The following is a 22,665-nucleotide window of genomic DNA, read 5'->3' on the forward strand; positions in this document are numbered from 1 at the left end:
ATTGGAGGGATATTTTTCTTGTCCTATCTTAATTTCCTTAAAAGGATTATGCCAATGAAATAGCCTAATGTATTCCAAATGCACATCCTCCTCCTCTCCATGCAGGCCTGCACTCAGCTTCAATAGCCTCACTTGTTAATCTGGTCAAAGGTAGATGGGATTTGCAGGAGCACAAAGCGCGTGAGTACGTGCGTGCTGTCCGAGGTTACGGTAGTTACTTAATGGTATCTAAATTGGGATTTTGTCGGTTGTTGGAGGGGGGTGAATTCAATGCACTGGCGTATCCCGGTGGTTGCCTAGTAACGCGCTGGCAGTGGGCGCCGTACAGAGATCTCTATGGTGGGCGCTCCATTAAAACCGTTGGCGCTCCTGACCTTGGCGTCGTATATGCGCAAAGCACACAGTCTGTGCAAAGCAGGAGATAAGAGTACAGATCCGTGCCTTTGATAGCAAAACCGGGGGACATATTTCACACACAGCCAGCCCCATTGTATTGTAGCGACACTGACGGGCATGGTATGGTGGAAATCTGGAGATGGAGCGCGTATCAGCTTGTGTAAAAGCAGGTGAGTTAACCTAATGATTATGCCTGGTTTTTTTTTCTTCCTCCGTGGGATGAATGCTTGTCCAGACCGATCATTTGCATCTTAGATAATTGTAACGTTAAGAGCTGTTCGCGATAGAATGTTTTGTCTTGCTATGTTTTTCATTTGATCCCATATTAAATCGTTCTAGACCTAGATTTAATAAGCTTTCCAGTCACAACGTGAGGTTGCACACACACACGCACACACACGCACGCGCGCGCACACACACACACACACACACACACACACACACACGCATACACACTACAGCAGTTTGTCGATGCTATCTGGGCTGTGGCTTGCTTTGTGGGTCTGGATCCGTGCATTCATTCATTAAGCTCTGATCATTATGTTGAGTGCTACCTGCATGCATCTAGAAGGTAAAGTCAATGCGTCAATCCCTGCTCCTCGTTATTGCATTGCTAAATTAAAGGGATCTGGGGAATCCAAAACGGGTTTGATCCACACCAGTCGAATTACAAGGGCATTGGGAGTCCAGTTCTGCTGTCTGACATAGGACTAGGCTTCTTCTCAAATGCTTTCATGTCGAGGGCCCCCAGGCTACCAGATTCTGATCGATAAGATGTTGTCCCAGAGATTTTTACAAGTGCTGAATTGGTGTTGATTTGTGTGCCTGTCGATTATGTAGGTGTATAGTAATAGTGGGAGAGAAACATGATTATAGTAATCATAATAGGTTTGTAAATGGGATCAAGTCAGTCATGTTTAAGTATTTTATAGCAAACAACATCTGTGATGCATAAACATCTGGCTGGTTCAAAATAGTCAAGTAGAATTATATGTTATGGTTGTAAAACATCTTGATTTGTTTGAACTTATCGCTCATTTACTGAGTTATTGCAAGGATTTAATTGGAAAGACAGACTGTATTTCACCCATGTTTCGTTCCTTTTCTGCTGCTGGGCGTGATGCCAGTCTAAATTGCCCCAAAACTTGCAGTGCATCAAACTCGACTGAGTGATGGCTCGTGTTTATTACATGGCCTATTTGGTGTAAGCTATAAAGCTTTTATCCACATCTGTCCCATCGCAGATCACAAGTTGGTAAAAAGAATACTCTGCAGCGCAGGCAGCATCCAGATGCTTTAGTAAGTCTGCAGTACAATCAGTTAAACAAAATGAAAGTACACATGTCATTCACAGCTTTGTTCTAGTGATTTATACTAGAACTTTAAGCTGATGTCAAATAGCACAAATAAAGCACATCCACTGATACTAATATCATGAATGCATGGGTAATTTAAAAGGAAATGCTGTTCATTTTAAGAATTCATTCTATCCCTTTGATCTACAGCAGCACAGGCAGTGGGGATGCTTTGTGGGCTACAGACGACCAAGTGTGATTGTTGATGCCCACTGTTTAGACCATATCTGCTATTTAAGATCACTGACAGTGATTTCCAGCAGATTTTGTGAACATTGAGGATTTTACCTCCAAGTGATTTATTATCAATTTCATTTCCGAACCATGAGATGTGCCCTGATCTAGGAAGAAAATCAGGCCCTTTATCTTTTAAAATTGTTTAATGTCCTGGGAGCCGTACATCATTGTCACATAACAGATAGTAGATTGAACAAGTTTTGTCCTTTTTTTGGCTATGGGGAGTGTTAATTAATACAGACAAAGCTGGCCTTGGGCAGACTGTACAATAATTCTCCATCAGACGTGATATTCATTTGATGTGTCTTGTTCTTTAAATATGTGGCATACATGGTGTTTGCATCATGTAATGTGCTACATTACCTGAAAGAGAGAACGTGCACCCTTTAGACTGCGTGGACGTCCATGCTTGTGTAAACAAAATGTTGCAGAGAAAAGCCAATGCACCACATATATGCTTAATTAGTTCCTCTAAGGAGAACCAAATTGTCCCACTGTTATAATAGATAGATCCGTCAGATTGACAGAGAGCAGTTTAGTTGGAGTCTTTCACAAAGCTCCAGGCAGTACTCGTCAATAGATTTGATTAGGTTAACAAGCTTGTTTTTGCTTTGCTCATTGACGAGCCAGTGAGAAACCAATGCCAAGCATAATATGCTTCCTGCTACCCTACACAATAAGGACTAAGACGGGATGCACTTTGGATAACAAAGTAGCTAATTGGAAGACTTGCAACACAATTTGCTCTCCGGAGTTCTCCATGGGGGAGCTTACATTATACCTTATTTGAATACAGTATACACATGTGATTAGGGGTGAATGTATTCCCTTGCTTACTGAAGCATTCATAATGGTATCTTAGCATCAAGCAGTGCAATATTCCCTAGAATAATTAACAGATCTGATTTTTTCAGTGAGAAGTAAGAGAAATCAGTTGATAGCTGTAAAATAAAAACTTACCCGTTGAAAGAAGTGGATAAATAGCGAACAAATCGATTGCAGCAGGTGAAGACTCCCACAAATCAAATCCACAAAAATAAGTCAAAGGCTCGTTTTCCCCTGTTATTGAACTCAAATGTTTTTTGCTGCCTAAAAGCCTCCCTCAAGCCTTTCAATTAACCTGCAATTACTCTGCTTTATGAGGAGGGCGTTGGTGCTACTGCAGTCCCATCAGACATGTTTGTTCTGGGACACTTCTCCATTATGCTTCTTCAAGTCAGTCACTGCCAGTGCTGCGTAGATGTAAGACACAACAACATTCAAACATTCCCTATCTATGATGTGAGATATTTGGTGTTGTTAAAATACCAAAGGCAAACATGTAATCAGATATTTATTTCCCAGAAATGTCATTTTAATCTGTCTTCAATGCATTTGTAAGATTTGGCTTTCCTTGCAGTTCATTATGTTGATTTTAGAAGAAGAAAAGGGCTGCTTAACACCTTTTAAGTGGAGATGTTTTTCGCAGCATCACTCCAACATCCCAACAGATGGATTTTTCAGATTCATCTCCTCCCCCACTGATGCACAGATCAGTATTCAGTGATTTGAACATGTCTAAGCATACATTTGCTCTTTTAAGACAGCAATATGCCCCCAAAAGGTCATTAGCATTGAAGCGTTACATCGGATGAGGCATACTGATATAAAGCTATATAAAAACTATGTATTGATAGCCCCAAGATACAGGATTATGATAATACATTTATCAAAACGTAGTCAATTATGCAGAAATTGACTATTTTCTCATAGTTTGATGTTTTTTTCCTCCTGTTTTCAGATTTGTGTGCACTGCAATGAAAAGTGGAGGTGGTGGCGCTCCATACCTGGCTGAGGTGCGTTTGGATTTGATAACCGTCACTGCCAAAGGCATAGTGAGTGATGTCTGTTTGATAGGCTCAGTGCAAAGGGACTGAGCGCACACTACAGTGAGCATTTGTGCTGTGCAAGGGCACTGTCCTGCCCAGACCATGTGGCTGGCTACATTCAGAGACCATCTGTTGCCTTCACACCTGCTGCACCATCAAGGGACTGTAACCGTCACCCACTGTGCTCTTCTTTGGTGGATACTATGTTCCTGCTGGTCCTTCACCAAGTCCACAAGTCAGAAATTCTACCCGACAGTGACTACTCAGTTTGGGAAACTCCGAGGTCTTCGGGTCCCCGTGCCCAGCGAGGTGCTCCGGCCTGTTGATCAGTATCTGGGGGTCCCCTACGCTGCTCCACCAATCGGTGAGAAGCGTTTCATGCCCCCCGACCAACCCTCCTCTTGGTCCGGAGTCAAGAATGCTACCCACTTCATGCCCGTGTGCCCTCAGAACATCCACAACACCGTGCCCGAGATCATGATGCCCATATGGTTCACCTATAACCTCGACACAGTAGCTACTTACATTCAGGATCAGAGCGAGGACTGTTTGTATCTAAACATCTACTCTCCGACGGAGGATGGTGAGTTGGTTTGGTAAAAGGCAGCAATGGCTTTTCATATCTTCTGATCATTATTATCGATGTTGCTCTGTTATCATCATAAAGCATGTGTGCGGCCACTGCTCATGTCAATGCTGCCACCAAGTGCTGATTTACCATCCAAAGCAATGCTTTTACTTGCAATCCATTTGAAATAACAATCATGTGCTCATTGATAAGCGGGAAATTATTCATACATTTGGAGTTGTGGCAACTGAAGATACTCTGATGCCACTGAGGCGCAACTGGACATAAATATACCCGGGTTTGTGCTTGTTTCTTACAAGCATTACACACCCAGCTAAATATCATATCGCAATATCTCTATTTGTCCAACTAAACTGAGGAAAACATTTCTGTATTTGATTAACGATGAGCCCGGTTTGCCATCACCACTGAGCATCAAAGATCATCCTGAAGATTCACTAAGATCTGGTAAAGATAGAACAAAAAAAGGAGATTGCTCCATATTTTTTAATGAATCTCATCTTTTCTCAGACATTGTTTCTGTTGGGCCAATTAGTGGGAGTCAATTCATGTTTATCTCTAGTTGAATCCATCCTTTGTTTGTATAAGAACTGTGAAATGAACAAGGGGACATTTTGTGTCTCAGTCGTTAACCTGTAGTTGACTAACTTAATTTAATTAATTTCTCTAATTCAGGTCAACATGTTTTTTCTCCCTCAAGCATTTATTATAACATGAAACATTTGTCATTCAAAGTTAGACCGTGTTCAGCTCTCAGCAGTTAACCTGAAAAAACAACATGACAGTTAGTTCTAAAATATAATTGGTTACAGAGATAATAATGAACCAAGAAAGATGTATTACTCCAGTCAAAGCCGAGGCAGCTGGATCAATATAAAGACAGATAATAAAGCATTCATAGGTGTGTGTGTGGACGTGTGTGTGTATACACCCTGTGCCATTTCCTACAAATATCTAACAAGGACAAGAATCTGTTTACTTTATGAAAACAGAATAACAAACACTTATTTTGCATCTCTACTCTAGCTTATAATGTCATTTTGTCATAGATCTTAGATTTTACATAATTTCATCTGCATTTTGTCAGAAAGCAATCACAGGTAAAAGTGCCACATGCAAATGGGCTAATCTTCTTTTTGCCTTTAATTTATGGATCTTTTTAGCTCCCGGTTCATTCAGTTTAATTGGACCGGATTTTCTTAAGCAAAAGGCACAGTCAACCATGCTATTTTGAATTTTGTACTTCTTTTTTCTTATGTGAATCGCAGGGAGCCATCACAAGAAAAAGGGGGCGGCTTTCTCACATGCTGATGCTCATATATCCGAAGGTATTTTTTTAAGAGTTCAAACTCTTGATGCATGGATTCTTTTATTTTAGTTAAGTGAAAACTAACTAAAACTAACACTCTTAGCTTCTTCTTTCCTCAGAAACAATTGCGGTTCCTTGTACTTGAGTGAGATGAGACCATTTTGATCAGGTTTTACATGAGATCGCTGTTGCTGCACATTTGAGCTCTTTTACGATCCTTTTAGTAAGAGCTACATCTCTGCTGCCATGCACATTGATTCACAGATTTGCATTATCTATATCTTACAGTCTTTTAAAGACAGCCATTGGTCATTGTAAAAAATCCAAACATGCACCATAGATTTTCCTTTTTTATTGAAAGAAGTAACCGTTCCTATTTTAGCATTTGGTAACAAGACCTTGGTGTAGTGTGGACTTTTTCAGTCCAAGTCTACACACATGCTTTTTCTGCTTGTGCATGCTTATTATATCTTAAACTATAAAAAGTCATCATTACAGCATATCTTTCTCAACTGACATCAAACCGCAAATCAAAGAAATATATGCTTATTTCTTTTTACCTGTAATTTTAAAATGGTCAATGAGGAAGTACTTTAAAGAGTATTTACCATGCATTTTCTAAATATCATTACACTTTCCAAACCACAAGCCTATCACTGCTTCCAAGCACCTTTTCTAATCTGTCTTTACTCATGCTTCACACTGAACAATTGATACGTTTTGATATCAGTGCTACATTCGTTATCCATTTAATCGTTGTTTGCTCAGCATATGTGTGTGTGTTGACCTTGCAGATATAAGGGACTCTGAAGCTCGACCTGTGATGGTCTACATCCATGGAGGCTCCTATATGGAGGGCACCGGGAACATGATGGACGGCAGCGTGTTGGCCAGTTATGGGAACGTTGTCGTGGTCACGCTCAACTACAGAATCGGAATATTAGGTGATGGAAACGGGTCTGTTTGGTAACAGTTAATGGTGTTTTAAAGGGGGTATTTAGCCTCTTAAATGTAGGAGAATAAACATTATGGTCATTTATTTCCACTTTTTTTTCTGCAATTACGCATAAATAATATAAGAGATGAGAGAAAAATGCACAGGACTATAGGTTAAATATAGGCAACTGAGATATTGGCAGTGTGGCTTGATTTGCATAAAAATGTTGTCCTCAGAGGAAAAGTGAGCGGTGATGCAAATCGTGGTATGTTTCAGACCCACTTTGAAAATGCATGTATCTTCCTTCAGATGGATTTATCTAATCTGTTATAAAAAGAATAAGCCTTCTCCATTCGTAAAAGAAAACAAAATGATTTAAATACAGTATTTGAGGGATGTAGTATTCAAAAAAAAATTGCAAGGTTAAGAGTTTCCCTTGTGGTTATCATTCAAAACAGTACATTGTCGAGATCAGACTAGACAAGGGAATGGGTAATAGGATCAATTGTAAGAACGCAACGGACCAGTGTGCGTTTTTTGGGGGGAATACATCTAGAGTAAAGTTAATGATTTATTTATTTATGCACATTGAATTTTATGTTAAGTCACATGCGATGAAGGAATTCAGATTCAACTAGCTGAGCCCTTATTACTTCCTGAGGGGTGCCACTGTTGGAGTCCGTATCACGAGAAGTTGACGCTGTCAGACACTGTGGGAGAGAGCAAAGGCATATTTTCACCTGAGGGGAAACGGTGTCAGCTCACTCAGATGCCCTGCTGGGCTACAACTTTAGATCAAAGCTGTGGCACAGACTGTGGATCTCTTCTTCAGCACTGCCTCTGAAGTCTCTCTGTGTGCTTCAGGCTTCCTCAGTACTGGTGATCAGGCAGCAAAAGGAAACTACGGACTCCTGGACCAGATTCAAGCTCTCCGCTGGATCAGTAAGAACATCGGTTACTTTGGAGGAGACCCGGGTCGCATCACAGTTTTTGGATCTGGAATCGGTGCCTCCTGCGTCAGTCTGCTAACTCTGTCCCACCACTCAGAGGGTAAGTATCCCCATCTCAGTTATTTACGACTTCAGTTATTTCAGAATTACTCAATTTTTAGCTAAAGTTTAAGTAGCAATTAATGAAATCATTTAGCAGCAGTGTCAAAATTCAACTATATTAATTGCTCATCCTGAGCATGCCAAAGTTACTTTTTGAACAATACATTTTAATTATTTTGGACTTTTGTTCTTTGTTTCAAGTGGGGCTCTAAATGGTCTGTCAGGGAGATGAAGTGTTATGATGTGGGAGTAGGGTATAGGGGTATTTGTTAAGTAATTGATTGGTTTTGTTCCCCACTCCTCAATCTAATCAGCCTAAAAGCTTTGCCTCCTAAAATGTGAAACTCTTAAAGAAGCCTACTGGCATTATAAAGTTTCACCATGACTTCACATTCATCTGTGTCCATCAGTTTCTCCATTTGGACTGACTAATATGTCCCTATTTCAGATTTCTTTACCCTTTTTTACCCATGTATTGTCTTCGAAATATAAAAATAGCACTCATTTCTTTGGCATTAGCATTTATTTGCATTGAGCAGACGCTGTGTTAGCGACATTATTTAAATGTTTTTTTAGAGATATTTCTACTTTCTAACATATATTTGCAGTGAAAATGTCACGATGTAGTACAGCATGTTCAAACTGATGCTTTATTTTTATTAACTGAATTATTCTTTGAAACGACAATATAAACCAATATGAATTCAATTTAAATACCTGTATTTAGAGTATCAGAATCAGTATCATGAATACTTTATTGATTGAGGGGGCATAAGAGGATACTAATGCAGATGCTATATTCAAGAATAAACATACTGTAATGGTTTTAAGAAAAATATAAATGAAATTAAGTAAACCTGTCCATGGTATTACAATATATGAAAACAATAAAACTGGAAATAATACAAATCAAAATGGGTAAAATAAAAAGTTTACGTTAATGTCGACAGTAGTGTAAACATGAATGCTGAATACCCAAAGGAAACGGATATCTGATTATCCCCGGTAAACAACAAATATGTTGGAACATACTTTTCTTTGAAGTTAATATTATGCTATTTAGTGAACAGTTATCCAAAGCTCCTTGCAAAAAAATAGGGATGCACATTTCAAAAGGGATGGCCCACAGAGAATTGAAACTCTTATCTTTGCCGTATTATTTCCCCGACCCTCCCATTGTATGCTGGACAGAATCACAAGAAGGGCACAAATTGCATCTTTTCGTCAATGCCAGGGAGGCTGCGGCAACTGTCCTTTGTACGGTTTGTATTTGATGCCCTAGCTCGGATGCAGTGAATGCACAAACACCTCCAGCTGTCTTTGAAGTAGACTAGCTAGCTGCTGCCCTAAAAATAAATGACAGTAAAGGAAGGGAGAAAGTGACACTGCCCATGCACTCTTTTCAGCGACTGCTGTGCTTTAACCTCAGCAGAGTATTTTTTGACTTGATACATGTCACTTGTCATTTTTAGGTGGTAGATACAAAATCCCTAGAGACAGAGGTGGCGCGCTGCATAAAAACAATTCAACAGAGCATCGTGTTTACTGTATCAACATTAGAGGATCAGGGTTACTGCATATTCAGCTCCCTGCACAGACCGTCCACCGCACAGTTGGAATCAGAAGCCTATAAGCTACAGTATACAGCTCGTTATACACACAGTATCACTATTCTACAATTACAGAATGAGTGTATACACTGGCAGAGGGAAAACTAGACACCTCATTGAAACAATCCTGCAAATTGATCATTAATTTGACTTGTGTCCACAGTCATCCGCACTTAGGAATGACACCACGTAAACGAAAAAAGGGATAAACAGAGAAAATACGGTATTTCTGTCTTTTTCTAAAATTGTAATGACAATGGAATGGGACAACGTCCTATTAGCAGCTAATTTCTTCCACCAGCTGCTTTACTGAGCAGCTTTTCATCAGCAAAGCTCAATCTGGCCTTTTCTCTCTTTCACACTAATGCTTTATCTGCCTGGCAAGTATTCAAAGTACATGACATGTGGGCTTATTTGCTTGTATCTACCTAAATGTTGTGTGTCAACAAACCTTGGATTTCATTGGGAATAGCAATTAGTTTAAAGTGAGTCATGTATTTGCTTGGGGCGGTTCAGTAAGCTCTTAAGGTTTGCAATGAAAAAGGAATACTAATACTAACCACCGTTCCCCTGGCTTCTGTTGTCTTCTGTGTCTTTTTGTTCTGAATTTTTGTCTCCCAAGGTTTGTTCCACAGAGCCATTATCCAAAGCGGTTCTGCACTGTCCAGCTGGGCTGTCAACTACCAACCGGTCAAGTACACTCGCATGCTGGCCGAGAGGGTTGGCTGCAACGTGCTAGACACCGTAGACATGGTCTCCTGCCTGCAGAAGAAGAGTGCGAGGGAGCTGGTGGAGCAAGACATCCAACCGGCTCGATACCGTGTCGCTTTCGGTCCTGTCATTGACGGAGACGTCATCCCGGACGACCCAGAGATCCTGATGGAGCAGGGCGAGTTCCTAAACTACGATATAATGCTTGGTGTTAATCAGGGAGAGGGGCTGCGCTTTGTGGAGAACGTGATGGATCTGGAGGACGGCGTGTCTGGCAGCGACTTTGACTTTGCAGTGTCAGACTTTGTGGACAGTTTGTACGGCTACCCAGAAGGAAAAGACACACTGAGGGAGACTATTAAATTCATGTACACTGACTGGGCTGACAAGGACAACCCGGAGACCAGGAGGAAGACTCTGGTGGCTCTCTTCACCGACCACCAATGGGTGGAGCCCTCAGTGGTGACCGCTGACCTGCACGCCCGCTACGGCTCGCCTACCTACTTTTACGCCTTCTACCACCACTGCCAGAGTCTCATGAAGCCAGTGTGGTCAGACTCAGCACATGGAGATGAGGTGCCTTATGTGTTTGGCATCCCCATGGTGGGCCCCACCGACCTGTTCCCCTGTAACTTCTCCAGGAACGACATCATGCTCAGCGCAGTGGTTATGACTTACTGGACCAACTTCGCCAAGAGTGGGTAAGTAACAGCAAATCAAGGGACAATCCAAAGTAATGTAATGTCAATGTTTAAAGAAAACATGAAAAAAGTAACTTTTTCAGAGATGTTTCATACATTTAGGCATCTGGAGAGCCTATCAACCAAAACAATTTCAAATAAGACAACCCGGGATGTTTTTTAAGGGGTCCTAATATGCTTATTTTCAGGGTCATACTTGTATTTTGTGCCTCTACTGTGACATGTCTCCATGCTTTAATGTTAAAAAAAGGTCTTTATTTTCCTGTGCTGCAGCACCTCTTTTCACCCTCTGTCTGAAACCAGAGCCCAGTCTGCTCTGATTGGTTAGCTGGCCGACTCTGTTGTGATTGGTCAACCGCAGTGTCCCGCCTCATAGCCTATCATGTACAATGTATTGAAGTGCTAGCTAATAGAAGCGCAAATATGAATTAGTGATGTCATTTTCTTGTGGAAGTAAACAAAGGGGCCCATTTGAGGCGTTTCAGGCAGGCGGGATTGTGGAGGAGATAACTTTCTCCTACTTTGGGATTTTAACGGTTTCAAGCTAAATAGGGCCCCTTTAATAGGCTGTCTACCGCAGGAAGAAGTTATAATTCAAATTTGGTTACCCTTTCTATGTCCCATGCAGACTTTTTAGAATAAACCACCATCTGAGTGTCTCCACCCATGGCTTTAGAGCCAATTTAGCATTTTCTTCCGATAAGCCAATCAGAGAAGACTGTTTTTTTTTAATTAGCTTTATATGTACCCTTTAATATGGCTCATTACATATAGTAGTACCATTAACATGTGCTTAATATGTACACTTTAAAGGTAGGGTAGGTAAGAATGGAGAAACCAGCTCGAGTGTGCTAGAATTTGAAAGTACACAACCGGAATAAATCTGCCCCTTCCTTCAGACTTCCTGACAGAGCCCCTCCTCCAACACACACGAACGCGCACATGACGCGAGATAAGTTTGTGCACAGATGGAAGGCTGACAGGCAGGTAGGCCATCCAGTTATTTTAGCAGGGCCAGCTCAGATGATTGGTTGTGCTTTTTACAGCGCTACGGCTTCCACAGATGAATTTTTTGTATGTATTTATTGTCAAAGCATTTAATATATTCATTGCTATCGGGATGTTAAGAGCATTCCATGGAATATAACAAAAAGTGTTTCTGAAGTGAATTGCCTACCCCACCTTTAATATGGCTCATTGACATATAGTAGGACCCTCAAAATTAGCTTTATACTGTATGTACACTTTATATGGCTCATTTACATATAGTTGCATTCAGTTTCCTATTTTACAACCCTCCCATGGCCTGTGGATTAACATCACTGACCTCACTCTATTTCCATCGACATGACCAACCTCTAACTCTTGCTGCATCCACTCTTGTTTTATCACACTGATTAAAGAAACATAAAATTCAGTAGTTCCTCCTAATGAAGCCTGCACTCCCACTGTCTTGTCATCCAGCCTCTATCTTCTTCTCCCCTGTGTTAGTTCACAAGAACTCTCTCATGGTACATAGTGCTTCAGTTAACTTATTATACATTTAAATGAATTTCCTCGTTTGTTAGGTCTGCCATACCATTGCCAGATTTATTCAGCTTACATACATATAGAGAACAGTACTCTTTTACTCGCATAACATTTTTTCACACTAGTTATTCAATTATGTACACCACCCACACAACTGTAGTGAGGCTTTTCTGTACAGTCACATAAAATAAGCACACTCCCTCTAATGAAAAGCTGTCTCCTTTAAATGCCCTGCTGAGCTAATGTAGGCTTTCGTACAGTATATGCAATATATCTTTTCACACATAACAATTCATGCGGACTTCCTGAAGGTGATATATCTAAAACTTTACAGCTTAATTCTTATAAATGTTTAAAGTAGTCACTCAGGGTTTTACAAAAAGGTTAAGTTGATCAAATTTGAGGAGACGGTTAAGATGTTCTCCATAAACCTCCGCCATCTTATGTCTATGTCTGCTTATATATATTTGAAGTGTGAATCCTTCAAGTAACAGTTTGCTTTGGATTATTATTAGAAGCAGTGACATTTAAAGCATTTCAAGGAGACTTTCTCTGCTAAATAAAGTGTTCTAGCTGTTCACAAAAGAGGGTTTATCCTCCAAGAGAAGCTATGGCCTGGTATCGACCGGATATAACACTAACAGTGACTCAGCACTAAAGAAAAATGCTGTTGAAAGTGCAACAGAGTAAAGCACTACAGCTTGTTTAACAGTTTGTCATACAGAGGCACAGATTTGCTGTGATGAGAGACCACTAAGTGAGTTGTAGTGTAGTGGAGGACTCAGCTGCTGCTGCCCTGCTGGAGTCTTCCTGCATATTGAATGCAAAGCTGCAAAGAGACTCCGAGGTGACGACCCTAGCAGAGCCCGGGTCACAGTAGGCGACTGTTGTAGTGCGTATGAGGGAATGCTGAGCTCTGGAGGAAAGATGGTGATATTACATTGTGTTTTTGACAGATTGTATTCTTTCTTGACCCTTCAGTTTCCATTTGGAAATTATGTGGTTATCTTATCACAACTTAAATGATCATGTTCTGGCAAATATAAGCAAAATCACATGTAAAATAATCAACGTAATGTTCAAAACAAAGAACTGTAGAAAACAAAATGGTCAGATGTTAGTTTTTTTCATTTCTAAGAGCTATTTGTTATTATAGCCTGTTCTGAATCATTCAATTCTACATCAATGTTCCTCATGCAGGAAGTAATATAGGAACATATTTCCTCTAATTTCTCTAAGCATCCATGATTTGTTCTCATCTGTTAGTACCAATTGATTTCTGGGACTCATTCATCATTAGGTTGGCTCTTCACTGTTGGTAAGAGAATATTCTATGAGTGATGAGGAGCAGTTTTAAAAGGATACGAAAGAAAAAAAAATTGTTTTACCATCCACAAATAGTTTGTCCGAAAAATAATAATACCAGTTTAAAATATAGGGACATAAAGGACATGAATATTATGTAATCAAATTACATAATGCTTTCAGATGGTTTATTATTTTCTTGAACGCCAGTGCTGACGCTCTGGAACTTATTTTCAGTAGTATAGTACGTCAATTTCCCTGCTGCTGGATCTTGTTTTCTCAGCCTTATTTTGTTGGCAGCTCTCCAATTGTTTTGTCTAATAACGCAAGGGTTTTTGTCTCATGTGTTTGTAGGGATCCCAACAAACCAGTGCCACAGGACACTAAGTTCATCCACACCAAGGCCAACCGCTTCGAGGAGGTAGCCTGGTCCAAGTACGACCCATACGACCAGCTGTACCTGCACATCGGCCTGAAGCCTCGTATCCGTGATCACTACCGCGCTACCAAGGTGGCCTTCTGGAAACACCTGGTGCCCCATCTCTACAACCTCCACGACATGTTCCACTACTCCTCCACCACCACCAAGGTGACGCCGCTGGATCCCACCCAGTCCAACGGTAAGAGGGCTGGCAGCACAGGCCGGACTCCTGCATCCACCTCCAACGGTGAAGGGGGAAGAGAGATGGGCCCTCTGATCATGCCGAACCCGAGAGATTACTCCACAGAGCTCAGCGTCACCATTGCTGTCGGGGCGTCGCTGCTCTTCCTCAACGTCCTTGCCTTCGCCGCCCTGTACTACCGCAAGGACAAGCGCAGTCGGCAGGACTTGTCCCAGCAGCACAGTCCCCAGTGCGACACCAAAGGCAACAACGTGAGCCACACCACCACTATAGACGAGAGCCTGTCCCAGCAAAGGAACCAGTGTGAGGCCCTTCACAATCCTCTCCACGTCTCGCCAAGCATGGACTACTCCCTGAGCCAGCGCCGCTCCCCTGACGACATCCCACTGATGACCCCCAACAACATCACCATGATCCCCAATTCCCTGATGGGCCTCTCCAACATGAGTCCATACAGCACCTTCCCAGCTGGGTACAGCTCTGCAGGCCTGCCTAGCACCCACTCCACCACTCGGGTATAGCCTGGCGGGAGACGAGAGGAGAGGAGTAGCGTGACGTACATAAAACGTGGAAATGTAAATCTGTATTTAGGGTGTGTAGGTAAAATAGGATTGAAAATGTTTGTTCTGTCTTTTCCAAAGGTGTACAACCGCCAACATCCTGCCTTTGCTCTCTCATAATAGGAAGTCTAACTGCAAAGTCATTTTATATAATAATCATTTTCAAAGGCAGACAAAAAGAAAAGTGCATTTCATTTTCCACTTTGGCTTTTTTGGAACTTTACCTAGCAAGAACTTAGTATAATGTTTATACAGTTGGATTTGTATGGGAAGCTTTTTCTTACTCTGTGATATCTATTTTGATCTCGAGGAACGAAGTGACATTACGACTCGTGGTGGACAGAGATGAAATCTGGGAAAAGCTGAAAAGCAGTATTATTATTCTAACTATTATTATCAAGCTATTTTATACATATTTCTCATGGTACATTGCTTAATATGAAAATGGATTTGTACTGTTATTACTTTAAAATGCCTTGTAACTCACTCGCAAGGATTTACTGTGAAACTATGGATTGAAATGTAACTGGTCACACACATGGTAAAAAAAAGTTTATCCAACGTATTTCTATCTGGGAGTGTAAAATAAAGTACTCCAATGTAAGTGTGTGTGACTGGGCGTGAGTGTGTGTGCTGAGAAGTACGCTACAAAAATGTAATTAGGCATCGTTCAATTTAACCATTTAGTTTCGCATATGTAGCGTTGTGTAATCTATTTGAGTATCCTTGCTATATTTTTATTTTACGTGTCTAAGATTTTGCCTAATACATTGGAGTAATATAACTTCTGCTTTACTATAAAAAGAAAATTGCTTAAAATGTGTTTTCCTACTCCAACCAACTCATGGTTCTTTTGGCTTGGCTTCTTTGTACAGAATAAACTTAGGCCAACATTTTATTTGTCGTTTGTTTATGAATACTGTAAGATCTTCGGAAACATAAATGTAATTACGTTGTAATTGTATGTATACCAACTAAATTATTCACATTTATGAAGGAGTATCACGAAACGTACAGATGAATGCGCGTACTCCCAGTGGTTTGGACCCCGTGCGTAACAGGATATATCCAGGGGTCACTCTTTACTGAATGGACATGATGGACGTCAAGCTTCGAGTTTTGATTTCTTTAAACCTACCATAATGTTGTTTAATCTAAATAAAACGACTATTAAAAGATTTTTGAACAAAGAAATGAGTCTTGTCAAAAGTTGGGATAATAATGTGTACAGAGATTAAAGGGTTACTCATACGCGTGTGAAATGTAGTCCAAAGCTTTACAGTGGGTTGAATAAGGCCACGTTTGTTCCTCTCATATAGTAATGCATGGGAATTAAACATCAAAGTCTGTTTGCAGGTCATGGGGAGTACTGCATATGTGCAAAACAACCTGATCTCACCAGAATGCGTGACTCCACCACGACTCCTTAACACCACAATGCGTGGTGGAGTCACGAACTTTGTTACATTTGCGTGTCGGCACCACGCAAACAACCCCAATGTAAAGTGAATGAGGCTCCTTTGTCGTGGTGCACACACGCATTTCTACAACGTGCATTGTGTGTAATGCAACTGTTATTTTTATTAAATTAGTTAGTTTTTAAGGAAGGCCAGAGCTTCAGCTGTGTCAAATAGATTGTTCCCTTCAGTTAACGTTATTTAAAAGATAATGATCATGTATTGTATTACGAGCGTCCATTCCCATTGGATAACGGAGAATTTTACACCCGGAAGTAAGTAGCCTATTCTCCTTACTGTCGATTAATTTTACAGTGATATATGCACTACTCATCGACTAAAAAACACCAAATTGTCCTTGTTAATTACACAACATTGATTGGTTTGAATTGTGTGCAATGCTTTTGTATTTTCCCCCTTCGATTCGGAGAAACAAATATTTTTTCTGAGTTTTTGGACGGCAGAAGACACTACACTACCCAGAATCCTCAGCTATCGTTTGGGACTACACCATGAACCCCGTGATCAGTCCTCAAGCTCTTTGATTGGTTGACCTCCAACTGCATTCCATATGAAAAAAAACGTTTCGTAAAAGAGAAAATCATACTTTATTCAGCAGTGCTTGCTTTACTCTTTGATAGTCATCACATGAATGCATTGTAATAAATGGTTTTGCTGCATTAAATATTACACATCTGTCTTAGTTCTTTATTTATCTACAGAGATCGGGCATCAGAATACACCGGAAACTATTCTTTTACCGTTCTGTTTTAATTTCACAATAAAGTTAGTAGTAATATTTTGTTTTGATATTATTGTTTTTTATTAACTACTAGACCTCTGGGTCATGTTAAGACCATCTTTTGGTTGCTATGGGTTTTTTCCATCGCTTTTGTGTTACAAATATCAAAACAATAACAAAATAATATTCGTCGTAAACTAAACCGGAAACAGCAGTATATTTTATTTTGTTAACACTGTAAACTTGACAGCCTTTTAACCCAAACCACCTACTGGTTAAAGCACGTTATTGCACGTTTAGAGTAATTGCAATGCAGGAAGATTGTGTTGCTTTTTAACGACTGTTTAAAATGCCTTTTTCTTAATGTCTTTCATTTTTGTAACGCACTTTTGAATGTTATATTTTATGAAAACATTCAAATATTAAGAGTACATACAAAATAGTGGGAAAGTAGAAGGTCAATTATATAAATATAGAATAGAAAATATCAAGAAGATACTCAAATGATATCTAGAGTAAAACAGTTTAGTGCCTGATAGGAGGATGTGCTAACTAATAAGGCTTTAATTAAAGAAATGTGCAGAATACGACAGTGTAATGGTGGAGGTACACACATTGATAGATGTCTTGTAATGCACTGTTGATGAACCTGTGACCCAAGTTGTTCATTCATTGCATAACTACACTGTTGTGTATATGATATGTCAATAAACCTTAGAAAATCTTGAAATCTTGAAAGGGATGTGCAAAATAGCAATTATATACAGTCTTTAATGAACTATTAGAGAATAACGAGTAATGAATATGCTTTAAACGGATCTGCAGATACATATTTAGTCTTCTCAAGCAACCAACTATCAAATATCTCGCCTGATTGTTGGCACTTGACAATCACCTTCACTGAATTTCACTCAGGTGTAACTAAAGTCTGATTTAAGGCTTGTTTATATTTCACATCATTAATCCAAATCTGGATTAATGATGTGAAATATAAACAAGCCTTAAATGAAATTATTTATCTAATATATCATATTACAATCACTTGTAGACTCTTATTGCACTATTTCACTATTTTTTCTGTGTATCTGTTTTATTGCGTAGCACTGTTGGAGGAGCCTGTGACCTAAGGGGGGGGGGGGGGGGGGTAGGACACGTTCGATTCCTGTTTTGAATAGTGTGCCGTCGATGGGTTTCATTCCATTTCAAAGTCCTTTTGGACGCTCTGTGTAAACGTCGCGCATCCAATCACAGAGGTTGAGGACTGATCACGGGGTTTGTCAAGCTAAGCACATGGTGTAGTCCCAAACAATAGCTGAGGATTCTGGGTAGTGTAGTGTCTTCTGCCGTCCTAAAACTCAGAAAAAACATTTGTTTCTCCGAATCGAAGGGGAAAAATACAAAAGCATTGCACACAATTCAAACCAATCAATGTTGTGTAATTAACAAGGACAATTTGGTGTGTTTTAGTCGATGAGTAGTGCAGATATCACTGTAAAATCAATCGACAGTAAGGAGAATAGGCTACTTACTTCCGGGTGTAAAATTCTCCGTTATCCAATGGGAATGGACGCTCGTAATACAATACATGATCATTATCTTTTAAATAACGTTAACTGAAGGGAACAATCTATTTGACACAGCTGAAGCTCTGGCCTTCCTTAAAAACTAACTAATTTAATAAAATAACAGTTGCATTACACCCAATGCACGTTGTAGAAATGCGTGTGTGCACCTCGACAAAGGAGCCTCATTCACTTTACATTGGGGTTGTTTGCGTGGTGCCGACACGCAAATGTAACAAAGTTCGTGACTCCACCACGCATTGTGGTGTTAAGGAGTCGTGGTGGAGTCACGCATTCTGGTGAGATCAGGTTGGTGCAAAATGTTGTATCAAGCTGTTCAGGGGCTCCAGAGGGGGGGCTGGTAAATACTTTTTGGGATTTTTAGATCTGTGTTAAAGACTCCAATTTTGAAAATGGAAAATACATCTGCGTGTATGGATAAAATATTGCTTAGGAAATCTCTTCTGATATCAGCTTATGCTCTATCGATCCTTTTGTTAACTGTCCATGATGAGCCTGATGGGAGGAGAATGCTACAGTTTTGGAGTAGGCCTACTTTGTAAATCATAAATATAATCAGATTGGGTTTATCTAGGGCGGTGGTTCCCAGCCTGGGGGCGCCAAAAATCGCAGGGGGTGCCCCTAGAAATGTTTCTTCTGCCCGTAAAGTGTCCAAACCGGGCTTTTCTGGATAAGCGCATTTTTAAAACATAGTCATTGTCCATGCCGGTTTCAGTTGGATTATTTGTCACAGTTGCTCCGATCAGATCGGTCTCCTCCATTTTGTAGATTATTTACGACTTTTGAATCCACATAAAAACATCGGCAAAATCCGGCATACTTTGAGCATGTGTTTTAAACAGTTTAATCCCTTTGTGAATTGTTTCCACTTGCGGCGTCCTTTATTGTCTTCATACAGCGGGCATCCAAATTAATTAATCCTGAGTCCAATAACCATGAAAGTCACTCCAATAGTGCTCCTTAATTTACGCTTTCATCCCCATTTAACAAAATACTTCACATTCATCCAGTTTGTGACAGTAGTTGTAGCATTTTGAGACTTTTAAACTTTAATTACAGCTGTTGCCTTGTCTGTTGCCCCCCTCACACCCCCTTGTGCGTGTGTGTATGTGGGGGGGGGGGCGCAACTTCCAACAGGAGTAATTTGGGGGGGCTCTCGGGGAAAAATGTTTACATTTTCCTCTACAAATGAAAAAATAATGAGCAAAAATATAAACTTTAGTCAATTCCATACCCAATATGCGGGATTGGTCGTTTTGTCATTGGGCAAAAATTCCATAATACCCTTTAATTACATTGTAATTCAGATGGTGTGAGAGAAATCTAGACATCTGCGTCTTGGCTTTGTTTTCAGACTTTAGAAAATCTAGCCGGTTACGGAAGACTTTGCCAATCACAGGTCATTTAAAAAAAGGCTGTGTCTATTGGCTAAGTAAAAATGCAAATACATTTGCAAATTCCTTTGAGAACAGCCTGCAGAAAATGTTGCCAGCAATGGAAACACCTGTCTAAACTGCAAAGCATAGGTGTTTTTTAAGAGTTTTCAGAAAATGGCCCCAGCTTAAAGGCTTTACCACCACTGTATTTGATCTGTTATGTTCAGAAGCTTATGATGGTTTATGTTTGCTAATGTACTGTAAGCAACCTTTTTATTTATAATGCAGTGGGTTTCTTGACTTTTGCTTTTTTTAGATGACATGTTATAATTTACCATTATTGTGTGTGTGGGCTGATTGTCACTGTGCTTACAGCTGTGAAAAATAGTCTTGCTTTAAAGCAATCAGAATTAATTGACAATCCAAACCTCACTGAGTTAACTTACCCATCACTTACAATCCAATGTTTATCTACCTCTAGCAACCCCACAGTCCTCCTATTCCATCTTTCCTTAATGCTCCACTCGTGCCTCTATCTGTTGTTGCTCTGCTCCTCCTGCCGTTTTAAAGTCAATCTTTAAAAATGTTGGAACATTGCGCCTGGTTGCAGTTTCCCCAGGCTTCCAACACGCAGCCAGCAGAGTCTGAGATTATCATGAAAGACAATCAAACACGTAAGCAAATAAACACCCAGTTGGAGATGCGCTCAGTCCTCCATTTGATTCATCATGCTGTAAAACAAATCGTTTAGGCACTCACCGCGTGAGGTCATCGCCACTGAAATCACTTCTGACTGAGCCTGACGTGTTTTGTCCTCCAAGTGCTTGTTTGTTTGTTTGTTTGTTTGTTTGATGCCTGTTTGTTCGCTTTGTCACAAGATAACGCACATTACCATACCGGGGAAGGTGGTGCATATATTTTTAACAGGCCCCCCTCCCCCTGTACAAACACATGCATATTACCACCTCCAGTGTGTAAATATTAGCGAATGTATCAGAGCTCAAAATTATAAAAATGTGTGCCATATCTCATACATACTGCATGCATGCACACTGGATATATATATATATATATATATATATAACATTCACTGCTGTCCAGGGTGCTGAATATCAAACCATTTCCTACAATATTATGCAAACATACGTTGATATATTCATCCCTTATAGCATTTGCAACTCTGAGAGTAATGCGGTGGTTCAAAATCAGTTCATGCATTAACTGTCAGCCAATCATATTAAGGGTTACCCAATAATTCATCATCTGAGCTGCGCACATCCCTGACCACCATCTGCATCAACTTTGTGGAATATAGTTTATTCATAAATGCATGAATTGCTCTCGTCATTTCACCCAAACCAGCAAGCCTTTACAACTTGTTCTTCTACCAAATCCCGTCCTTTGATTGTCAACATTATGGTTTATTCACATCTCGAAAGCAAAGCTGACAACCGTTCTACTCAGCTCAGAGGTAAATGAATGCTCCTCATCTCTTTTTCTCTCTCTTTCCCTGGCATGGTTTTCACTGACATTTCAAAGGCATCACTCCTCTCTCCACTCCCTCACTTTCTGATTTCATTCATCCTTTCATGCTAATTACTTGATGTGTCATTGCGCTGGGTTTTCAAGAGACACAAGACCACAGACTTTAAACTCACATCAAGCATTTTACTAATCCTTGGGGATATTACTTTGTGAACACATCATCTTAAAAGGACTGAATGTATGTTCAACAACAGATTAGTCTCTCAAATGTGCTGATTTGTGAGGGGACCAGAGGATTTTCTGTGGATTATCTGGCCTAATTGGTAGAATGGGAGTGGGTCTGTGGCTCCCTTAGCAAGTGATGGCACCTCACAAAGTGTGGTGTCTTACAAATATTAATTTATTTTAAATGGAACATAATGGTATGAAAAAAGTAATTAAGTGTATTTTTATAACATTCAGTTATGTCCATTTTGAAAATGGTTTGGAGGGGCTTCTCCAAAAAAAAGAAAAAAAGATAGCATGGTGTTTTCTCCCGCTCCACACTGGCTCCTTTGTACCGAACCCAGCTTTGACATCAACTGGGTCAAACATTAGGGAGGGAGGGCAGCAGCTGGACCCGACCCTCAATGTCACCCTTGTTAGTCGACCTCATCCATGTCAGTCACTGGCACTCCGATGTATTTCCCTTCTTTTGTCTGTGCATATTATCTCTGTGTGTTTCTGACCAGGGCCCTCAGACATGTTTCTTGTTTCCTGCTGACATCATGCATGTGTGTGCAGACAGGCAACACATGCATGCAGGCATTCAAAGGGTATGAAATAATTCAACTACTTTGATGTGAAAACATGTAAAAAGGCTGTCTGGATAGACAAATGTTATCTCATTTGCATTGTGCACATTCAGTTTGAGAACTTAAATGAAAAGTTAAATAAATCATTTGAGACTATTGACACTGATTTAATCTTTTTGGCTATTATACTGTTTAAAGTGAGCATGCAAAAACTCCCATTATAATCTATTTACCCATATTTTTGTCAAATACCTTAAATATTCCCAAATGCCTAGAAATAAAAAAACTCATATTGAGTTACAATAACAAATAACTGATTCTCTATCCCCAGTTCTGATCCCATTGCACCATAAATAATGACTGGCAGCTGAAATGGGACTTTGTGACTTTAAGATGTGTCTCGGGGAGATGTGGTCTATCTATTGTTGATGAGACAAAAGCGTGA

At 40.1% G+C, this 22,665-nt stretch overlaps 1 protein-coding gene across 2 annotated transcripts; it reads left to right on the top strand.

Moving 5' to 3' along the window:
• Nucleotides 1-165: 165 nt before the first annotated feature.
• nlgn3b (neuroligin 3b) lies at nucleotides 166-16,309 on the top strand. 2 transcript variants are annotated; one of them, XM_034099495.2, is made up of 7 exons: nucleotides 166-566; nucleotides 3,769-4,439; nucleotides 5,714-5,773; nucleotides 6,549-6,698; nucleotides 7,556-7,741; nucleotides 9,976-10,765; nucleotides 13,955-16,309. In XM_034099495.2, the coding sequence occupies exons 2-7, from the start codon at nucleotides 3,959-3,961 to the stop codon at nucleotides 14,742-14,744; spliced, it is 2,457 nt and encodes an 818-aa protein (XP_033955386.1). In that variant the 5' UTR covers nucleotides 166-566; nucleotides 3,769-3,958; the 3' UTR covers nucleotides 14,745-16,309. The 2 variants fall into 2 exon arrangements, with proteins under 2 accessions (XP_033955386.1, XP_033955387.1); XM_034099496.2 differs by lacking the exon at nucleotides 5,714-5,773.
• Nucleotides 16,310-22,665: the final 6,356 nt, after the last annotated feature.

Source organism: Pseudochaenichthys georgianus, chromosome 14, assembly GCF_902827115.2.
Source record: "Pseudochaenichthys georgianus chromosome 14, fPseGeo1.2, whole genome shotgun sequence".
In the NCBI taxonomy this organism is placed as follows: Eukaryota; Metazoa; Chordata; class Actinopteri; order Perciformes; family Channichthyidae; genus Pseudochaenichthys; species Pseudochaenichthys georgianus.

Coding starts and splice junctions, on each gene's coding strand:
- nlgn3b (XM_034099495.2), top strand. CDS start 3,959: ATGTGGCTGGCTACATTCAGAGACCATCTGTTGCCTTCACACCTGCTG. Junction 5,774..6,548: donor TGATGCTCATATATCCGAAG/GTATTTTTTTAA, acceptor TTGACCTTGCAG/ATATAAGGGACTCTGAAGCT. Junction 6,699..7,555: donor CTACAGAATCGGAATATTAG/GTGATGGAAACG, acceptor TGTGTGCTTCAG/GCTTCCTCAGTACTGGTGAT.